Raw genomic sequence first — 22392 nt, forward strand, 5'->3', positions numbered from 1 at the left:
GTGCAAACTAGACTGTGAATTGTAAACCCAGTTTGATGTGTTTCCTGCTCCTGTCTGTTTTCACGTAGGCTGTGGTGGTTCTGTTCACCAAACGTACTACAGAGAGCCAGAATCTATGCAACATTATTCCTTAAGAACCATTACAAAATAGAGGTTAAAAGCATTCCTTTTATCCCCACCTGCAGAAATAGCTCATTCAGCAGTTCCAGGTATACCATAATAACAATAATGGAGCTGATCTGGTTTCTCAGGCGTAACCTGTCATGAGCGTATATCTTTCCAAGTAACTTCTTTTTTTTTTGAAGATGTTTAAAAGGCAGCCAACTATGTTGTCTCCAATGAAGAATACAGCAATTAAGTAGACTGAGTTGTGCTTTTCACCCCCACAGTTGCTTACTTTAACTTTTGCACTGCTTTCATGTTTGACTTCTCTGGCTTTTTGGCTAGCAGCTGTTGATGTTTAAATGTACTTTTTTCATACTTAAAGTTTTGAAGTGATTGATTTTAATCAGCCATCTGTACTTCTGCAGAGTGTAGGGGGGGTCACATTTTGTAACTCCCGTTAAATACTGTCTCCAGTTATAGCTTAGATGTGCCATGAAACACATTAATAAAAATCTGTTTGCCACCACAGACATGAAGTTCTCCTCAGCTTCCATTACCACAATGGCAAGTATCCCAGTTATATCACCTAAAGTGATTGGTTCCTGGAAACCTAAAGTGACTGGCTCTCGGAAATTTGTAGTTCAAGATGACCCAAACACTTCTGATTATTCTGATCCATTATCAGGTGTCCCAAAGGGTAAGGCCTTACCAGGGAATACATTGCAGCTGAATGGAAACCTGATAGTCTCAGCATTGCCTAAGGCTTAAACGTAACAACCATGATTGTTGGGCTATATTTTACACCCATTTCCTGTGAATATGCAGACAGTGCAATCATGTTTTTCATATATACTTATCCTGTGGACAAAATGCTGCTTAGAGACTATAATGAGAAACACAGATAATAAGCTCAGCCTTTTATTCCTGGGATGTTTCAAAACTCCCATTGAAATCAGTGGGAGTTCCGGATGCATTAAAAAAAAATTACCTTCAAGACTTGCCTGTACCTCTGTTTGTTGTTTTCAAACCAGTCTAGTTTGGTTAAGACTATTAGTCCTCATGAATGGTTGCTTATGTTTGGGTTTTTTTCATTTGGGTTTTTTCATTTGGGTTGAAGGTGGGGGGGAAACAGAAAACAAATCAGAGCTCAGTGACAGATCCGTGTGTTAAATGGGGCATATCCCAAACACTGCTTGCCTGGAGCATGTTTCTGAAGAACGTGGGTCAGAGTAAGAATGTGCTGAATTTTTATTCTCTGGATATGAGCATCAGTTTACAGATGGTCTCAGTACATACTGAGACACGCAGAGATTTTTAGCTAAACACAAAAAGAAACCTATTCTGCCTGTAGTTCATCCTTCTGTTCACTTAGCTAAGTGAACCTTTGATTAGGCTGTTATGGCAACAGAGACTTTAATTGAGTAGGACTATTGCAGTCAACCACAGAATCGAGAAGCTTCCAATCCAATAACCAAAACTTAACACAATTCTCCATCAGTGCACAGTACAGTGAGGTGACAGACATGTTTGCACAATTCTGTATTTACTGAAAAATCTCACCAGCCAAAAACCATTTGTGTTTTATTACCATTCACCAAAACATATCAGGTTTCCTATCAGCCATTATGGCAGTGCATTTGTCATTTTTATTTGTTGCAGCTATTTTCCGTTTTGCTTTAAGTTTTTATTATCATTTGCTCTTGGTTCTGAATCACATTTTGTGTCGTAGCTATTAATGAACTTTACTCATGTTTTCCTTCTTCTTCTGCACAGTGCCATTAAAACCTGTAACCCTGAACATTAACAATGTTCAAAGGCCTTGCCTCTAACAAAAAGCGAATCTGTTCCTTCCCTCTTGCTCTTTCATTCTAACATCTCTTGGGATAGCAACAGAATTACTTTCATTAAAAACTAACATTGTCTTAGCTGCAAGATGTCTGTGGTTGCTTTAAAATCTCAAAAAAAACCAAAGGGAGCTTGTTAATACACAAATAAAAAAATTAATCAAATATTCAACTTCTTAGTCTAAGCTAAAAGTTTCTAAATTTTAACATTCTCTAATGACTTACCCTGCAAGTTGTTTTTTTTTTATGTTATGTAAGTATTTATGTTCATTATTGGCTAAAAAAAAAAAAAAATAAAAATTAGTGCTCTAACAGAATCACATGATCCTGAACTTCAAGACTTGTACATTAATATAGTGCCAGGTGTGCACTACAGGGCCAGCAACATGGGGGTGGAGTAGTTCACAAGTTTTGCACCGTATTACAGTAGCATGGTTATAACAATGCAGTATGTACTTTGTACATTTTTACACAACATTTGCATAATCCTGCCTCTCCTTTGATACTGATTTATGAGTTGGGCAGAAAAGAGAGAGAAATCCATCCATGAGTTATTAATTGCTGTCTGGCCCAGTAGGACCTTCTAACCTCAATTTTCCAGCAGAAATCATTAATGTTAATAACATAAGGCCCCTACTTGTGAGCCTTAAAGGAAATTTGGGGACAGGCTAAACAAAACATAAGGAGAGAGAAACTTCGACAAGAATACCTTATTATCAAAGCAGATAGACAGTCTTCATTTAGACTGGTCAATGCTCACACAGTCATTTTTATTTATAAAATTATTTGCATTCACCAGTGGTGTGAATTGCAGAATCCTACTGAGTTACACCAACACAACACCCAGAGCACTTACAAACACTGAGTAGACACTTCCCTGAGGGAGGCTGTCATCTTCTGAAATGTGTCAGTGTGAATACCTGTAGATTTATGATATCCTGCCTGTTTTTTGCAGGTGTAAGGTGGGAAGTACAATCAGGAGAGTCCAACCAAATGGTACATATGAATGTCCTAATCACTTGTGTCTTTGCCGCTTTTGTCCTGGGAGCCTTTATTGCGGGAGTGGCCGTTTACTGTTACCGGGATATATTTGTACGGAAATCCAGAAAAATACACAAAGATGCAGAATCGGCTCAGTCCTGCACGGACTCCAGTGGGAGCTTTGCCAAACTGAATGGGCTGTTTGACAGTCCCGTCAAGGAATATCAACAGAACATTGATTCACCCAAACTGTACACAAACCTGCTGACTAGCAGGAAGGAGTTGCCTCCAAACGGTGATACAAAGTCCATGATGATGGACCACAGGGGACAGCCTCCAGAATTAGCTGCACTTCCAACTCCTGAATCTACACCAGTTCTTCAACAAAAGACTCTGCAGGCTATGAAAAGCCAGTCGGACAAAGCGCACGGTAACCTCAATGCTTCACGGAAGGAAACTCCACTAAAAAGCCCTCAGTTTTTTCCTTCCAGTCCTCCACCCCACTCTCCTCTAAGTCATGGACATATTCCCAGTGCTATTGTTCTTCCCAATGCTACCCATGATTACAATACATCTTTCTCAAATTCTAATGCACACAAGGCAGACAAAAAGATGCAACATATTGATCATCCACTTACAAAACCATCCAGCAAAAGAGACCACAGGAGATCTGTTGATTCCAGGAACACCCTGAATGATTTTCTGAAACACTTAAATGAAACTACTAATAATCCCAAAGCAATTATGGGAGATATTCAAGTGGCCCACCAGACTTTAATGCTGGATCCAATGGGCAATATGTCTGAGATCCCACCTAAGGTTCCCAACAGGGAGGCATCTTTATACTCTCCTCCATCAACTCTTCCAAGAAACAGTCCCACAAAACGAGTGGACGTTCCCACCACCCCTGCAGTACCAATGACCTCTTTGGAAAGGCAGAGAGGTTATCACAAAAATTCTTCACAAAGGCACTCGATATCTGCCCTTCCTAAAAACTTAAACTCACCAAATGGTGTTTTGTTATCCAGACAGCCAAGTATTAATCGTGGGGGGTACATGACCCCCACGGCAGGCACAAAGATGGACTACATGCAAGGGACGCCTGTCAGCGTTCACCTCCAGCCTTCCTTGTCCAGGCAAAGCAGTTACACGAGCAACGGCACCCTTCCTCGTACAGGAATAAAGAGGACACCCTCCTTAAAACCCGACGTGCCACCAAAACCCTCATTCGTTCCTCAGACAACTTCAGTCAGACCACTGAACAAATACAGTTACTAGGACATGTCTGTGCTAAAATGAGTCTGGCATTGACCTGTACAGGTTGTGAGATGATGTTGTGGTAGACACATAAGACAGAGACTTGCTTGTTATTAAGGAGAACAAAGTGGCCAAAGAAACTGTCTTTACTTCAGCAACATCTGTGTCTTGCCACGTGTAGCTGTAGCAAGACTTCGTGTACTTGCTACGAGCAAACACAAAAGAACAAAGGAAAGTGCTGGTCATTACATTTCTTTTGTTTGGAGCTAAGGAGACATGTAGCACAATGGGGTGGGGGCTACGTTACTGTTCTAAATAGCTAAAAACAGTTATTGGGAAAAAATCAGTAAGCAAATACTTGAAAAATGGGTTCCATTTTAGACTGCCATTAAGTGTGGTCATTCCCATTAAATGTGAACATTTTACTATGTATGCATTCACCTTGCCTCTTGCACAAATGTCAGAAAATGGTAATGTCTCAATGAATAGCTGGGTTAATAATCAATTTGCTGGAATTCAGTCTCTGGCCCAACTGTAGCATTTTTTTTTTTTTTTCTCTCCATGTGTGTGGCATTTTGTTTTTGCCACAGATAAGCTGTGCGTGTGTGTGGATGTGCGTGTGTACTGTACACACTAGGATGTACTTAGATTCCCATTGCATCTTTTATGCTATGGAATTGTTTACATTGAGCATGACTGAACAAACAGATGACTCTGCCTTCTGCAGCCCGTTGGGTTCAGTTTGGAGCCAGCTAAGGATGAACTGCGCATCTCTGACAGCCTCCTGAGTGGTAACGCCTTGATGAAACAGTCACCCGGTGAAAGAGTGCAGATGTGTTTAATTCTTCATAACTCTGTTATGCTGCTATTGATTCAGAGCTGTGCATTTCAAATCTAGTGTTTTGGGCTGGAACGGGGGAGTTTTACTGTGTTTCCACAGTGCCTCCATCCAATACCTGGCCACTGTGAACTTGAGCCCCTGTACTTCTCATTGAGGGCAGCTACTAATCAATTCACTTGGCAAACGCCTGTGTAACTGGAGAAGGTTACATTTTTGTTGCATTTAATTATGCCCTACACGCTGATAGACTCTTGTCAGTAAAAAAGAAGAAACATTAATTGGCCTGGCAGAAGCAGTCTGTGAAAACTCAACAGTAGTGCAATCAATTTGTTTTTGTTGTGTAAAGTAAGGTTTGTTTTTTTCCAAAGTCATGCAGGTAATGACAATATTCTGTAAATATTATGTGTGAGTTTACCTGAATCTGTGCATTTTGTGCCTTATTCATGCAAATGATAAAAGTACTAAAAAAAAAAAAATTAAATCTGTCAAGTGTTCTCACTATAGCACATATCTCCCGAGTGCCAGTTGTAAAACCTCTCAACAGCACCCAAAAAAAAAAAAGGATAAAAAGCAAGAATAATTAATGGTAACTAAAGGCAGCCTACAATCCAAGAAGACAGCAGCATTAAATCACCTTACCATGATAAACATTCCACTCCAGCTCTCTGAAGGATCAAACAGTTATAATGTGAAATCAAATGAGGTTTCTAGGGTAATGGAACACCTGCTAAAGTTGTGTAAGCTATTTAGTAGGGTTTACAGTATCCACTTGCAGCTGATGTTCAACACAGATGGCTATTTTAGCTTGCAAACTACACACTACCACATTGTTTATTGAACATAACTATAGAAATAACCATGGCAGAGGAATATTCATGAATTAGTGGGACAAATAACTGCAATGGGTTTCAGAGACGGTGGAGATTTATATTATGTGTTCAAAGGGGAGAAAAGGTTAGTCACTAAAAAACTGGATCTCTGTTACAGAACAAAGAATAAAGGATAGAAGTAGTCATTTCTTCTTGTAAGGCTGTAAGGGACATTTATTTCCTGAGACCTCTGGATCCAAAAATCAATGATCTCTCTTCCTAAACACTTCTGTCTTGCAACTAAAACACTACAGATTAATAACTATTAAAATGTACTCCGTTGTCAAAAGACACAAACTGATCCGAATTCACTTTACAAATATTAATACAGACTTGTGTGACCCGAAAGATAAATGTATGTGAACCCTGATAACCTCCTGTAACATTGTGCTGCCTTGTAGATGGTAATGTGAGTTCTCTCAGTATTTATGTTGAAATTTCTAACATTCAACCTAGTCCTTATTCTGTTAATTTAATAATAAAAGATGCTTTATCCATTTGTGCAAAGGTAAACGCAGATTGTATCTTTTTTAATGGTACGGCATAAAAAAAGTAACCCTTAAATGAAGCTGCTCTATACTATAGAGTACTTTAACATGTATAGATATCTTGTAAACTTGTATTGTGGATGTGTAAATAATACGTTCTTTGGGTTTTTAACACCGCATGTAAAGTCAAAATAAAATATTCCAATGTACTGAGAGTGTAATTTCATTATTAGTGCAGCTGGTTTTAGATGTGTGGTTGGGATTACAATGGAGGAAAAATCTCTGCTTACCTTCAGTAGTCCAGTGAGGAAGGCACGGAGCCATCCAGCCGCTCATCAGCCGTACAGAAACTGTGGAGGTGGAGGTGACACTCACCAGTCCTTCGTTTCCCTTGCAGCCACACGCTGACATGGGTGTTCTTGGGGAGCAGTGAGGGTCTGGAGGTGACTTTCAGCCTCCTGAGGTGAATACAAAACATCCAAGTAACCAGTGTGCAGTAGCAGAACACAGGACAGAGCCAGGGCTGCCCACATGACACACCAACATGTTGCACTGAATTTGAAAACGTGCCCATGTGCCCATATGAAGCCTTTACTGGAGCTTGATCCAGGTTTCACCTGGGCAAACCTTTCTTATTATGGTAAAAAGAATACCAATTTTGTGCAAATGCAGCACAGTTTTGTAAGACGGTAGCGTGTTCCTTCTAAAATATAGACTACAAAAGATAGAGCTAATTACTGGTAAAATTAATTGCAGACCCACATAGCAGGACATTCCTATATACTTATTAATGCTTAATAATTGAAATTCACATTTCCTGCAGACAGTAAAGCCCAGCAGAAATATATATGCTGTATATTTAGTATGTGCCAACATCACACTTGATCTTAAGATAATTTAGTAACAGAAAACAACTATAACGTACTCTTTTAATTAAAACTTGATTTTAGATAATGGATAAAAACTATGTTTTTATGAGATTATGCTGTCAAGGTATTAATCATTTGAAATTGCTGCCCATGTTTTAGCAGTACAATGGCACCTAGTTTTATCTTACTAAAAAAAAATCTTTTAAAATAAAAAAAATATGGTGCTTAAAAAAAAAAAAAAAAAGCCAAAAATGCCTCCCAAACCTATAATGGCTCAATACATATTTTTCTAGTGCCAAAGAAAATTTATATTTCTTTTTATTGGTGTATTATGTTTTTTCATTGGATGTCTTTAATACATGAAATGAAGCATCAAAGACATACAGCTGTCATATGCTGCAAGCCTGTGCTGCTTTTCCACTTAATTTCCACTAAAATTAATGATGCCTTTGACACCAAAGTGTCAGCCAGTGTGGCTAAAGGTGGTCCTTTCATGGAGAGTCTGTAGCATTTGAAGCACACATCTACTTGAGTCATTTTTAGTCAGGCATTAAAAGTCATTAGAAAATTACAAATTTCTATTTTAGTGACATATAAATGCGCATCTGCAATGCAAATCCTGGGGTACTTTTTTGTGTTCAGAAAACGTCTGTATTTTATCTAAAATGTGCCAAGTGACCATTTTCCAGAATTACGTATTTTGATCTGTATTGAACCAGCCTTCCTGTAACCAGAGGGACACGGTGGCTGGACAGGTGTGGCCAGACCATCATCTCTCCAAACATCTGCTGAGCTCAATGATGGTTGCAAACACCACAGAAGTCTATAAAAACAAATATTTACCATTTTTTAGAAAAATAAGTACAAGAAAATCTCTCCCTTTATTAACAGAGAGGGAACATGGCAGCCAGTGGCTAAGCAGCCATACCAGCAGCTTCTAAACTGCTTTGTCTCCAAGGATGATGCCAAAGCACCCACCTACAGATGCCCCATTCTGAAAGGGAACTGCAGCAATAAGGAAAACTTGGAAAGAAAAGAAATGAACACAGGTTCAGTTTTTCTCCTCCAGTGATCTCTTGGGTCAATTGGTTGGTTTTAAGCATCCTAAAGTCTCTCTTGAAGAACAATTCATGGCCACAGCTGATGAGCACACAGAGGGTGCTTGATGCAGGTGGGCAGGATCATCCTGGCAAGGGCAGGTCCCAGGCCCAGAACACAGAGCTGGCCTGAGCACCCAGGGCTGCTGTGGGCACGGGGCAGCAGAGAAGAGGCTGCTGCTCATCTCTGCCTTGCTTTGGTTTTGATAGAAAAAAATAATTTTGAACAGAACACAAAAGGGCTGCAGGCCCACACTAGTGAGATGATTGCAAGAAAACCAATTTGTAAAATCGTGAGTAGTTATCTCTATGACTGTGCTGCCAGCACAAACCTATGGCCTTTTAAATTGGGGTCTTAAAGTAATCAGAGTAGTTAGAAAAATCAGGATGCCTCTGTCTTAGTGCTGTCTTGCTAATGACTCACTCTGTGACCCTGGGAAGATTATGCAGGGTTTATGCAGTAAATGGCTCCTCAGAATGCAGTGTTCTTAGTGCAGTTGGTCTGTTTGTAGCATTTTCCACTTAATGTTTCCTTCTCTATCTGTGATTCTGAGAACCAGCAAGGACATCTTGCAGGTAAATAAAGGGAAGGAGAAATACCTTCCCATCTGGGAAAGGTTAGTATTTGCAGGAGTAGGGAGGAGTTGGTTGGTATTTCCCTGGGTGCCTATTAATTTCATGGCATAGAAAAATATTTTTTAAAAATTGATCACGACAAAATACCTCATAAATGGAGCATCTGGACTTCAGCTAGGATGTGCAAGCTTTTCATATAAAAAGCAGTACCAGGAGACCAACGTACCAAGACAGCATTTGTTGTTCAAATGTCATCATATCACAGTATGAAAGAGCAAGAAATCAAAGGATTTGGGAGAAAAAAACCCAACACATTAAATATTTAATTAGACTGAGCTTTGCTCAGAGAAGTAGAGATTCTCACCTTTTTATTCAATCCTACTAAAGTTCAGCTGGTGTGAGGGCCTGACTCTAGACCAGCCATTGCTGCCTGCTTGCAAACATTTTTGTAGGCATATTGAGTTGGCCAGACACACATCTGAAATTATAATCTGTGCTGAACTCTCGACTGAGAAACTGTTGCTACTCTGCCTGAAATGAAATTTATTGGAAGCTCTGATTTTATTAGTGCATTCTGAATTCATCCCATGGCCTGATTTATGGCCTGCTCACTTGCTTTTTTCCTACAGTCACTAATAACTTTTCTGAGCTCCGCTCGTTAAAATTGTAACTAGATCCAAGTCTGTGTCCAAGTGAAGGCTGCTGACCAGAGTGGAGAGGCCAGAGTGTCACAATGTTTAGGTAAGGGTTGAGAATTCCTTGGGCTGCAATGGTGACACTGTGTCCTCTGTATCAGACTGCCCTTCATGTCAGCCAGGAAGATTGTTGCTCAAGCTCCTGTAATGCTTTAAAGGGTAGGGAAGGAGAAGAAAATCTACCACATGGACAAGCTGTCCTGACCATTTTCAGGAATGATCCCCATTTGTCAACAAAAAAGGCAGTTTATGACTGAAAAACTTGAATGGCCAAAAAAAAAAAAAAATCACAATCCCCAAACCGACCTGCACACACCTTGCTGTCCTTGTTTTGAGAATCAGAAGCAATTTTTCCAGGTCAGAGTCTCACTGACTTGAACAAAATTGAGCAAAGAGTAACAGTTCTCCATGAAGGCCCTTCTTCAGGATCATACCTGGCTGTAATAGCTGTCTTGTAATTTTTTCCAGTAGCTGACCTTAACCACTGGCAGAGGCAGCCCATGAGCTCACTGGTTTGCTTCTGCAGCAGCATGACAGCCTTTAACATATGTCTGTTCCTGCACAGAAATGGACGGCTGCCTAGTAAGAGAAGAAAGGTGGCAATTGGCTTTTAATTTGGGTCACTTCAAGCACAGGGTTATTTCTCAAATCTTTGATTTACAATACTGGCCTCACATGAGGAAAAAATAATCAAAAGCAGATGAATCATAAAAACAATGCACAAGCTGGCTGCACCTTCCTTTTCTGTGCAATGAATATCCATCTGATTACTCTGATTTCCTCAGGAATACATGTTGGTCAATTAACAGCCTGAGATTTTTTTTTTGTTACGGACTAATGGCAAATATTTATAATCAGGCCGTGCTGTATAACCACAAATGGCCATTAGTCACAGGTTATTGTGCCTCACCAACGATTAGGTGAGAGAAAAGCACTTCCAGTATTAATGCTGCATGTGAGAATTGATTTCTCTGAAAGCTTGTGCATGCAGCTCTGACATTCAGTCTCTGTCACCGTTAGCGCGGGTGAAATACTGACTCCATCGAAGGAGGTGGCAGAGCTGCATGGGGCCAGGCCTTCACCCTCAATCACTCAGACGTTCCCTGAAAGCAAATGCTAAGGAGGGGGGAGCAAGGCCAAAGCAAAATGGGCAGCACATCTACAGGAAAGCATTTGCTGCAACAGGACGCAGCCCCAACATCATCTCTGGCCACGTGTGTTTGGTCAAGGCTTCAGGGGGCTGCTGGTGCTAACAGGAGAAGAAAGTGTTTTGTGGTGTTTGTTTCACTTCTATTGGTAGGCATATCAAGATATCAAAATCACAGAATGATTGAGGTTGGAAGGGACCTCTGGAGATCATCTGGTTCAAGACCCCTGTTTAAGCAGGGCCACTTGGACCTACTCATTCGGGAGATCACTGATCTGATCCTGGACTGAATGACAGTAAAAATGATTACTCACCGTTAAAACCCTTTCTAGGAGAACTTTCAGATTAAGCAGGTCTTCTTGCATAAAGGTGAAGTCCTCCTTCTCCCCAGGCTGAGGGGAGTTTGAATATTCTATTTTTATCGCAGCACTTACTTCTCTTTGACAAGCATAGAGTGCACATCTCAAATAGTCCTTCACTGTTCAGATCCCAGAGGATATCTGCCGATCCTAATGCACAACGTACCACTCTCCATGCAAGTCTTTCATCTGAAGTGACATCATGATCAAAGGTGAGGTTATCCTGAGTGCAACACACTGTGAGAAAGTCATGTGATGTTTCAGAGCTGCTTCATTACTAGGACGGATAGCTCAGAAAGCACTTGAAAATGACATTTTACTATACATGATATGTCCCATATTACAAGCATTCCTTGCTAGTTCCTGCTGCTTCAGTTAAACTGCAGTAGTTGGTAAAAGACTGGATTTGCTCTTCCACAGGAACAAAACTCCAGGTAGAATTTCTCCCCATATTCTGAGGGAGGGAATATGTCTCAAAAGCCTCTAACTACAGAAGATATTCCAGGCCAGGAGGGACAAAATATCACATAAGACACAAAGCAAGATCAGTTGACAAAAATATACTTTTTGTCACATTTCAGAAGAAAACCATTTAGAAACCTGTCACCTCAATTTGATGGCAGGAGGGAGGAGAAAAAGTTTGCCCTGAAACTGGCTGACAGAATGGACAGCTTTATGATGTTGGCTTCCAATAAAAATCCTGCACAAATACCACCCAGCTAATAGTGTCAGCACTTTCTATCTAAATCCAGTACTGGACTTTTTACACTCCTCCTTGTGTTCTCTGAAACATAGTTTAACTTATTCTGCACAGAACAAGCTGCACTTCGGTATTTTAGTACTCATTTGTTTTTTCATAGTCCTTCCAACAAAGGCTTCTCCTCTCCTGAACTGCTGCTTTATAGGATGTTCCAGCCCCACTCCCCTTTGCTTCACATACAAAGTCAAATCAGGATCAGAGGAGCCCAGCTTCAAAATGTCAGACTGCACCTTTTTTATGCCACCCAGTCTCACCTCCAAGCTTGTCACACAACAAATGACAAGACAGAACCTTCTCCAGGATGGTTCTCTATTAACTCCTTCCTATCGAGAATGGGCTTCTCCATCTCATCGATGTAACTTCAGTGTTGACATTTGTATCTCTGAAAATTTCCACAAATCTCCATCAAACACCCGTAAGTAGCTTGTCCGTAACAGGGTCAAGTAGAGCAGTGGGATGACAGACCCACATCAAACCAGGAATCTGAAAGCAAGTCTGGAAAACCAACAGAAACCAGCAGAAGATACATGTGTAAATACCACTCATGCCTTTGAAAATCCCCTCAGCTGTTAGGCCTATTTAATCCTCGCTCTCTGTTCAGACTAACAAAGATGCCAGCTCTGATGTGCAACATTCACTCTGCAGACATGGGGAAGAACCATGGCACCTCTGGACAGCAGACCAAATCCCCCAATACCAACTCAAAGAAGCTACAGACACCAGCCAGCTAATGCCTCCTGATGACAAAAGGATTTCAGCCAATAACCACAGACCTACGAAGTCCCCAATACCTTATTTAAGTATTTCTGAACTATCCAAAGGTACAGAATGTGTCTCCATTTTGGGGGTTACTTTTCTTGCTGGGTTCCTTTGCTGTTACGGCTGTTGTTTTAAAATAAAGCAGTTCTGCAATACTAATAAATCTGTGTGGATTTTTTTCCCCGAAGATTATTACAAACGTTGACATTAAATGTACTAGCCTGAACTCAGTTTCTGTCTGATTTAATAAATTCATGCCAGCCAACCAGCAATTTTTTTTTTCATTAACCCTGGAGGTTAAATGGAAGTTTACTAAAATAAGAATATGTTAAATGAATAATTTCTCTTGGCTTCTTTCAGGAAGTCTCTCTCTTACCCCAATAATCAGTTCAGCTGCAAAGAGATCAATAAGGTCTTTCAATTCAATGAGTAGAAGGCATACATTAAAAAGTTGGTAACAAACCTGATAGACTGGAGAAGGTATTACAGCCTATTATGGGGTTTTTTGACACTAAATCTATCTGCTAAAAATTCTCGAGAAAAGGTTACTGCCCATACACTAATATTGCCAAATGGCATAATTTGTTAGTGTTGCTTGAGAAGATTTCCTGGCATTTATCCACAAACACAAGTCTTGTCTGTTAAATACTCATTATAGGAGAAAGCAGACTTTTAATCCTGAAACAAAATAGCTTTAGAAGTCAACCATTCTTGGGCCTTCCCATAAATGGGCACACCAGGTTATCCTTCCCAAGACCACAAAATCCCAGTTGAGAATCCTCCCTTTCCCCATTAAGGAGACTCCCAACCTAATGGCTCACTAGGTACGGTGTGTGCAGCCACTTTTGTTAGGAACCTGTCTCTTCATAGCAACTGTGTTTTGCTCACCCCAGCAGTGGTCACTCAAGACAGCTCAGCACAGGTTCTGCTTGTGAGCAAAGATTAAATTCACAGTGATTTAGTGTCAGTCTCACTGAAGGACATGGAACAGTATAAAACACTCAAATTACATGTTACATTCTCTTTTTGGCTGTAATTATACTAATAGTTTCAGATCATTAAATAGAGCCATCATCACACCTCTATCAATCTCTTAAGCTAAACTTGCAGACTCAAAAGGAAAAGGAGTGAGTTTTCAAGGGAGTTGAACTGCAATGAGAACTCAGTGACAGAGCCCACAGCAGCGCAGAGGAGCTGTGCACTCCCAGCAGAGCAGCCAGTGTGTTTACATCCAGCACAGGAGGCAGAGCTAATGTGTTAGGAGAATTTCATGCTGCAGAATCCTCTCCGTGGATTTAAACCCTTAGAGAGACAAAAATCTTGGTTTATTCCCATGATGTTTCAGTAGAACAGAAATCACCTGGCAGATTACTTCTGGTTATGTTTGGCAGGGCTCTGCCAACAGTGGTTCAGGTGTCCCAGTCCTGAGTTTTCCTCAGTGGCACCATTTTGTTCTTGTTAAGTAAACAAGAATAGCACTCAAAAAAGTGCTCAAAGTAAAGCGCTTTATGTTAGGTGCCTGACTGAAATAAGCATTTCAATTAGATTCATTAAGTAAGTTATTACTTGTTAATTGAATAGCAACAGACTGCTAAGGATCACTTATTGAGGTCTAATAAGTATGTAAGAGTGAAATCTACTCTTCATGTAATTCCATCAGCAATAAACTAGTGTAATTAGCTTCTTACTAACAAACTTAAATTGTGGGGAATGTTGAGGCAGATAATTGGCACTTAGGAAGATACCTATAGTTAGTTAGTGCAGTATCAATTAACATACTTATGAAATGTCAGTTTAAACTCTGAACAGATAATTGATACCAATGGGCTTGGGTTACTTAGTTAAAATCTATTTAAGTACTTAAACTTTCATATTCGAAAAGAAATTAAAACAAGTCTTCTCATTGCTCTTTTAAAAAAATTATTACATATGCCTCATTTCCAGGTGTATAACCTATGAATTACCTGCAATAACCACAGTAAGGACCCTGGGGTGCTGGCTATGCACACTGACACTTGTGGGTGGTTCCAAGACCCGTTTGCCCAGGCCGCTGTCTGCTCAGGACCCTGCTTGCCTCTGACCCCTTACTCCCTCACAACGTCTGCAGGTTATTTAGCAACTTATTTTCCAAAATTGTGCTTTCAAAGGCATGATAGTCGTCTGGGGACCAGCTAATCCCTACTCCTTGCACTTCAGCAGATTCAACCACCACAGGACCTCACCCCATTTCCAGTTTGATTAAATTAAGGTTCATACCTTATGACTGTGAAGTCTCATTTTATACACAGGGAATCTGATGCACCAAAGCAGTAACTTTAGTCCAAAGATGACACAGAAAGATCAGATTAGCTTTGGAATCAATACTGTCCCCAGGAGCTAGTGCATATGACACCCTTATATGCCATTTGGACCAACCAATCAACCAACCTGAGCTGATGGAACAAGGGAAACATAGTAATTGTCTGGTCAGGGCAAGCAGCAACAGAACCAACCTTCATGCCTCTAGTCCTGTGATCTTATCACAGCCCATCTCTTCCTCCAAGTATTCTCCAGGTGTTCTGGAAAGTCTCTGCCTCCCTGTTAGAAATGAGAATCGCTCTGCTCTCTCTGACTCAGTGTGCAGTTTGGCCAAAGGAAATGAAGCATTTTGCAATGGCAGAGAGTATTTGGAGGACTTCTGTTTGTATGCAAAGCCTGAGCCTTCACACCCGATGGAGGCCTTGGGAGGAAGGTAAGAAACACTTCAGGGAGCAGAGGGGTTAGACTGGAGCGTTAGTGAAGGTGTCTGCCTGCAGGGAAGGGGGGGGCAGGGTCATGGAGGTGGGATGATGCCAGGGCAGAAGCCAGGCAGGAGAACTGAAGGACAGCAGGCAAGAGTTCCCAGCTGGACACACCAGGGTGTGGGTGAAGGGAAGGGGAATACAGGGCTGGGGTCTGAGCCTGGATGAGAAGGACAGGAGGGCCAGGAAGCAGGAGGCTATTGGCAAGGGTAGTACTTGCCATTTTAAGGGTATCTGTGCAAACCAATTTTAGAAACTTCTATTTTAAACCAGGTTCACCCCTCCCCCTCCCCCCCCAAACACACACTGATCCATCATCTATTTAAAAAAATTGTCAGCATATCCCTGTCAGCTAGGAGTATGATTTTTTTTTTCAGCTATGCTAGCAAAAGCCCTAACGTAGACACAGCTATAATATGAGCAAAAGGGGGGAAAAAGTTTCTTTTTGCCAATACAGCTTCTTTTGCTCAGGCAACTGATATGAGCTATATTTTTGCAGGTTTTTTTCCTGGTGTAAGCTTCTGCACTCTGAATGATTGCACTGTCAGTGCAGCTCTGCACTAGGTTCAAAAAAGGTGTCCAGAAGACCTTAAATTGTGTTGAGGAAAGGACAGCACCCAGCACTGTGAAATCCTGTCAGTGCCTGGAACTGGTAGTTATGGACGCAATAAAAACACAAAATAATAATTAATTCCAAGCCCAGCATTCCCAAGTTCCAGAGTAATGGTAGCCAAATTTTTCTCACTTCCCCAACCTCTTTAAGCAGCAGCTTCAACCCACTGCAGCATTGCAGGTAATCAATGTCTTCTCAGAGTAAATCATATCCCAAAACTTAGAGCTGGCTCAGTGTCCAGAAGCTGAGAAGGGCTTTTCTGTATGAATGGAACAAAACTTAAGCATCTAGGGGGAAAGGCAATCTCAAATTATAAATAATGCAGGAACTCCAACATACCTTTTAAAGCTTCAGTCCCCTTATAATTTAATGTTTGAAATGGTATGCTATTCCTTTGAAAGCCTTTTCTCTCTCCACTGCTGATGATGGTCCATCTTCCTAGACACTTGAATAATGTCTCTCTTCCTCTTGTAACATCTTCTTTGACTACTCCTCATGCATAGTAATGCTAATAATCTTGCAGCTTTCAGTGACATTTTTCTTCCTTTAAATGAAAGCCTGGTTTTATGTAGGGCTGTTTTGCTCAGTACCTTGTCTCCTGCATGGCCCCTTCACCGCACAGGGTACCTGTATACATACAAATATCTATTTACTGCTGCCCATTATGAGCTGTTCATGTTCCATTTAGCAACATGAAGGAGAATCAGACTAATTAATTACCTATATTGTATAAATTGTAGCAAAGCAAAAATGATACAGTCCAGATTAGCTTGCTATTATATTGAATATTGTAAAAATATATATGTAAGCATAATCCCTCCCAAAAGAACTTATACCATCATTAACTAGGGACCTTTTGCATGTGAAATGGACTTGATACCCAACAAATTATGCAGTGGATAATACCATGTGCAGTCATGTAGAAGGGTATATTTTATACTACCCGATCACCACAGAGTTTTACAGTTTTTTCCTCAAGAAGATGAATTCAGATTCTATCACTTCCTAAATGTAATAACATAAATATGGACAATAGATAAGTATTAAGCTCATTTGTCAAGGGAAACCAGGCAATTCACCTGAGGTCATGAAGCAAGAAAGGACAAGAAAAGCAAATAGAATCCAAAATTTAACTGTTAGTCCAGTCCTGTAACTGGTAGGGACCACATTAATGTGTTTTGTGCTTCTAAGTTATTTTTAAGCACCTTCTCAGTCATCATTAAATGTTAAAAGGATCTTGTATCTTTTGGAAAGGGTGCAGTTGAAGATCCTGGCTATTTCCAAAGCTTCCTGAAATAGAAATCCTCACGTGTAAATGGCCAGTATAGAATTTCAAATGCATTTTATATAAATAATTCTGGTAGGAAACCTGGACTAAAATCATTCTAATGACTTTGATACAAGTGCACAGTTGGTCTATGAACTTGCAGCCACTGCAAAGAGTAATCACATTAATCTGAACACTATTCCAATGGCAGCTGACAAAGAAATGAACACCAAACTAGTCAGCTCTGTCCTCTCCTGCTTATTTAACCAGTGCTCCTGCTGCATTTAATATTATCACTATAAAATCCAGAGAGAGCCCTTCTCCTTAGATATGGTCTTGAAACAAGGTCCTACACTGCATTCTCAGAAACAGACACACACTATTAAAACATAAGAAGCAAATTATAAGCAAGAGCTTAGTATAAAGGTGAAACCTGCAGACACCTTCAGAACACTGAACATGATTACAGCAAGTGCCATCATTCGCTTTCCCTTTGAATTGATGTTAACAAGTAAAGCATTTTACTTGTCTTTGTTTACCAGGAGAACATAAATACTGCATAAACTACATCATCTTGCCAACTGAGCTTTGTCTGCAGGATGGCAGCTTGTTCTAACTATGTTTATACTTTCAAAGAGTTGAAAGCTCAGTGGTTGAGCAGGAACAATGTGGGATGCTATATACATGTGAAATGCGTTTTTCATTAAATAAGTACTTGAGAAACCCTTAAATGCCTCAGCTGGAGATTGCCCAAAGGTCTACACTGCTCAGTAGGATCTATGTCCAACAAGTATTTCGTGAAACACCTGAAGTGGGAGCCTAGATCCTAGTCAAAACAGAGGTTTCCTAAGGAATTTAGAGTCCTAGGAAGAAGATCACGAAAGCACCACTTTCTGAGGTGCCAAAGCACTGCTAGACAATCCAGCATGCCCTGTCTAGGCCTTCTATGTGGTCTGGCTTCCCTAATTTTGTCCATAGAAGCCCCTCTTGCTCATGTGCCAAGAGGCTGCTCAGAGCTCTGCAGAATCCCTTCAAGAGCCATCTGTCCCTTACCTTGGTGCACTAACACCAAACCTCTTAGTGCTGGGGTCCTGGTGGAGCCTTCCAGTCCCAGGTTTACCACACTCCAGGAAATACAGCATTGCAGAGCAGTGCTGTGTGAATTCAAACAGCGCCTGAGAGCTTCACAGGGCCACACAGCTACTTTGGGGTAATTTCATAAACAAAAACTTCAAGCTGACTCTGAATGCCAGCTCAGCTACAGCACCAAGTGGGCTCCTCCTGGATATTCTTGCAGAGCAAACATTGAGTGATGTCAGGGGAAGTATCTTGCAGTGCTATTTCATGGGCATAGAAAGAAGTCCTGTCCTGAGCCTCCCAGCAGGAAAGTGTAGGGACTTTGGCCAATTCAGCATGAGCTGATCTAAACTTAACTGTTTCAATCTGCCTATGATGGGCTGGTTCTGCCTCCAGAGCTGCAAGCTGGCCAGAGACCTGTTGTTAGAACCTATGGATTGAGTGGAAGGTGGAACAGTTTCCACTGGTTTCATGCAAAATTGGAGCTGGGCTTATGAAAGAAATGACAGCATAATACCAGAATGTATCTTTCAGCCAACCCAAGGACAAAATGCTCTCGGTGCTTTTGCCTTGCTTGAATACTCCAGTTCTGATTTCCCATTTCACATGGAAGCAAAACAAAAAAAGTTATATGCCTAAGCATGGCTACTCTAACACAAACTGGGCTGTGATCCATGGACTACTGAATGAAAGATTAGCATCAAGCACCCCCATGCAGCGTGTAACATCTGGAAAAAAGTTATAGAGCCATTTTCATTAATTTTTTGGAAGAGAAGAGAAAGCTGTAAATGGTAGAAGGTATAAGAGGAAATTCTAACAGATTGTACATCATCAGGGATTCTATTTCCAGCTGTGGCAAACCTGATAATAAAGCACACTATCACCTCAAAGTTCAAACATCAGCAGAAACAAGGCTCCCCCATAGAGAGCTTCCATCCAAGATGGGCTTTCAAAATGGCAGCTCCCCACAGGTAAGAAGCAGTCTGGATGCTTTGGAGAAAGTCTGAAAACATTTAAAGGATCAAGGTATGGCCTTAAGTGAGATTTTTTTGTTTGTTTGTTTCTTTGAGGGAGGTTTTCTGGGTTTTCTGCATTAAATAAGAGTGAAGACACTTTACTTATAAGAATATCGTCGATAAGCACATATTCTTAGGAGAATAAAGTGAAGATGATTAGAAAGCAAAAACAAAGGAGGCAGAAGGGATTCTAGGGATAAAATGTTCTTGACTGGCTGTGGAGAAAAAAAAAAAAATCAAGAGCTGCAAAACAGCAGCCCCTGTTATTTGCAAACACGTACCAAGGAGGCTGAGAATAGATCCAATGACAGCTGCAGCCTAATTGATAGGAGACTCGCCTAACAGGTTGTCAGACTGCTGCGTGGCTTCAGTCCAGGCCACGTTGCTGGAGGCACAATGTTAGAAATACTGACAAACGTTTACTAAAAATAAATAAAAAATATTCCAGGGCAAAGGGAAATATGGCTCCAAGTGACTACTTGCAAAATTGCGTTAGATCTCTAGGAAAGAGGAAAGTAAGCAGCAAAACGTGTGAGAGTCCCCCCAGGGCCTGCAGGACAGACACAGGCAGCCTGCCAAGGCTCTCCAGGATTGTGCTGCCTGTCAGGAGCATTGGCTCTGGGTATGCTGAGAGCAGATCTCCACAGAGGCAACAAAAATAACTACCAGATCAGCAAAGAGCATGATCAAGAGGGTTGACTAGCTGCAAAACAAAATTATATTAGCTGTACAGAGATGGAGTTGTTTAATGGTAGGAAGAAACCACAGGGGCAAGTCTTAGAACTCTTTTTTTACGTACCAGGAAAAGGATATATGGCTTCCTTGGCCAGTGGGGATGGGAAGAACTGTGAGAGACTTGAATGTAGCTTAAGTACAGCCCTCAGCCCGTCCCATGCAACACACTCACAGCCAGTCACGTCTGGGAGTCTTTGAATGTATTCAGCTACGTGCTAGGACAGAAAGCTTAAAAGAATCCTTGGTCTTGAGCTCCCAAGTCAGCAATGCATCCAAGCAAGCTGCAGAGCAGACAGGTGAGCAAGGAAAAACTAAAGCAGAGGGAGGGGAAAAAAAGTGAGAAGCCATATGGATGAAAGCCTGTTAAGACTGTGAAGGCTGCTCTCTTTGAAGGAGATCCAACCTTGGTAAAGCTGAGACACTACGTGGGAGGGAAGCAATCTTCTGAAGGTAACACCTAACACACTAAGAGGCACTTAGGGCAGGATTATTACTGTGCATGTGTGCACAGAGGGACCTTGAGCCATGGGTACACAGTACTTCAGGATTTACTAGGACTATTAAACAGACAAGTAAAGTCAATGCCTGGAGAGAGCCCTTCCTCAGCAAGGGGAACAGAGCCGAAAAAGCCAGCACTGGCTGAGCAGGCTTCAGCTGCCCTCCATTTCTCCTCCTTGGCTTGAGTTAACTGCACTCGACACTTCTCCCTTAATCTCTGGTTAGTACTGAAGATGATCAGAAATTAATACATTCAGAATTCATTCCCCAAAAATGCCTCATTAATTTCTATAGAAAGGAATCTCAGAACAAGCACTTTTTTAACTGGTCACACCTTGATATTCGTTTCTGTCCCCGAGAATTTCCAAAATGGTTCTGAAATATCTGTAAACAATATTATGCAGAACTAACCAAGTGATTTTATATCACGAATAAAATCATAAACCTCTCTGTCTTCACATGCTGCAAAATAAAAGCAAAATGCACCAAGGAATCATTTGCTGCTCTCTCCTTTACGGAAAAGTGACATTAGGCCTTTATGATCCCTGAATTAAAACTCGGAGGGCACTGAGTTTTTCCACAGCAGCATACAGAGATATAACACAGGGCCACCATGAAAATTAATGGAGCAGCCACCTGGCTAACAACTCTCTAGGGTACGTTTCATATATGCTCTTCAGCACTTAGCAAATCCATGGGTAGCTAAGGAGAACAAGAAAATTACTCACAAGTGAGGGCAGTCTGGATGAGTGGAGTTCACCACAGCCAGGGGTGCTGCTACACTAGGGTGAGGCACAGTCAGAAATGGGTTTCAGAGGTAGATTTCTGCAGGAATCTGAAATCCCAGCCTGCTCATCACAATCTCCCCATGAAAAGCAAGTATTAGGAGACACGTCTTTAATAGGCGAGTTCCAGTATGGAAAACGGGGAATAACAAACAAGACATGCAGAGCAAGGATCATGGAAAGAAAGTTACAAAAAAAGGGAGCCAAAACTCTCAAGAGGCTTGTGCTGGGTGGATGCTTGTGTACATACAAATACCCAGTTTATGCAGACAGATCAGAAGACTTTCTGATAATTACAGGAAGAGGTGAGCCTATTTGCAGGCTTTACAACCAAGCACCTCTGGATTGTGCACATTCTGAGAGTATCATATTAAGAAAATTAAATCACACAAAACTCTGCTACAAATTCACAGTCTCAGATCTGGCTTAAAATATTAGTTACCCCATCTGCTACTAACTGTAATGAAAACCCAGTCCCTCAACTACAGGGAGTGTAAAGTCCTGGGGAAGGTTAGCCTTCTGCTTCATAAGGCTCAGTGCTGAATACATTTCAAGGTGCTGTGTGGGAGAAGAGACTGTAGACAGAACCACTATTTTTGAATTGTTTATTAAATTGGCTCCCTGAAGAGTATACTTGCATGACATTACTGCAAGAGTGGAATTACAGCTTGTGCTGGAAACCAAGCATCTCAGTTTTTCATACAGAAGTTTTTTGCCCCCTGATAAAAGCCCCTGACCCAGAGTGGGTGAAATCTAGAGGCATGATCCCCTTATTGACTTTTATAGAAACAAGATTGAGCCCCATAATCAGCTTTTATTTAAGGCAGACATGTTCTTTTGTACTGTGTTTTTGTAACTTCACTAGACCTTAGAAAGCATTAACCTGTTTTAGAATTCACAACAATACTCCTTAAATAGTGGACTCTCACCCCAGAGACTAGGGACGCTGCAACACTGACCTCCTGCATCCAGTG

At 41.0% G+C, this 22392-nt stretch overlaps 1 protein-coding gene and 1 long non-coding RNA gene across 6 annotated transcripts in view; one reads left to right on the forward strand and one right to left on the reverse strand.

The window, feature by feature from the left end:
- The window catches only part of SEMA6D (semaphorin 6D), a 31563-nt gene extending 24969 nt beyond the window's left edge, over nt 1-6594 (forward strand). For all 4 annotated transcript variants that reach the window (XM_064668801.1, XM_064668802.1, XM_064668804.1 and 1 more), the window contains exons 18-19: nt 635-802; nt 2905-6594. In XM_064668801.1, the coding sequence (XP_064524871.1) occupies nt 635-802; nt 2905-4208 (1472 nt within the window). In that variant the 3' untranslated portion in view covers nt 4209-6594. The remainder of the gene's footprint in view (nt 1-634; nt 803-2904) is intronic.
- LOC135420878 (uncharacterized) lies at nt 802-13480 on the reverse strand. 2 transcript variants are annotated; one of them, XR_010433760.1, is made up of 4 exons: nt 11084-13480; nt 10057-10201; nt 6676-6843; nt 802-2226 (listed from the first exon to the last, which is right to left on the reverse strand). It is a non-coding gene; the product is annotated as an uncharacterized LOC135420878 (long non-coding RNA). The 2 variants fall into 2 exon arrangements; XR_010433759.1 differs by having other exon boundaries at nt 9292-10201.
- Between the last annotated feature and the right edge of the window lie 8912 nt (nt 13481-22392).

The sequence above is a fragment of the Pseudopipra pipra genome, chromosome 12, assembly GCF_036250125.1.
Source record: "Pseudopipra pipra isolate bDixPip1 chromosome 12, bDixPip1.hap1, whole genome shotgun sequence".
NCBI classification, from domain to species: Eukaryota; Metazoa; Chordata; class Aves; order Passeriformes; family Pipridae; genus Pseudopipra; species Pseudopipra pipra.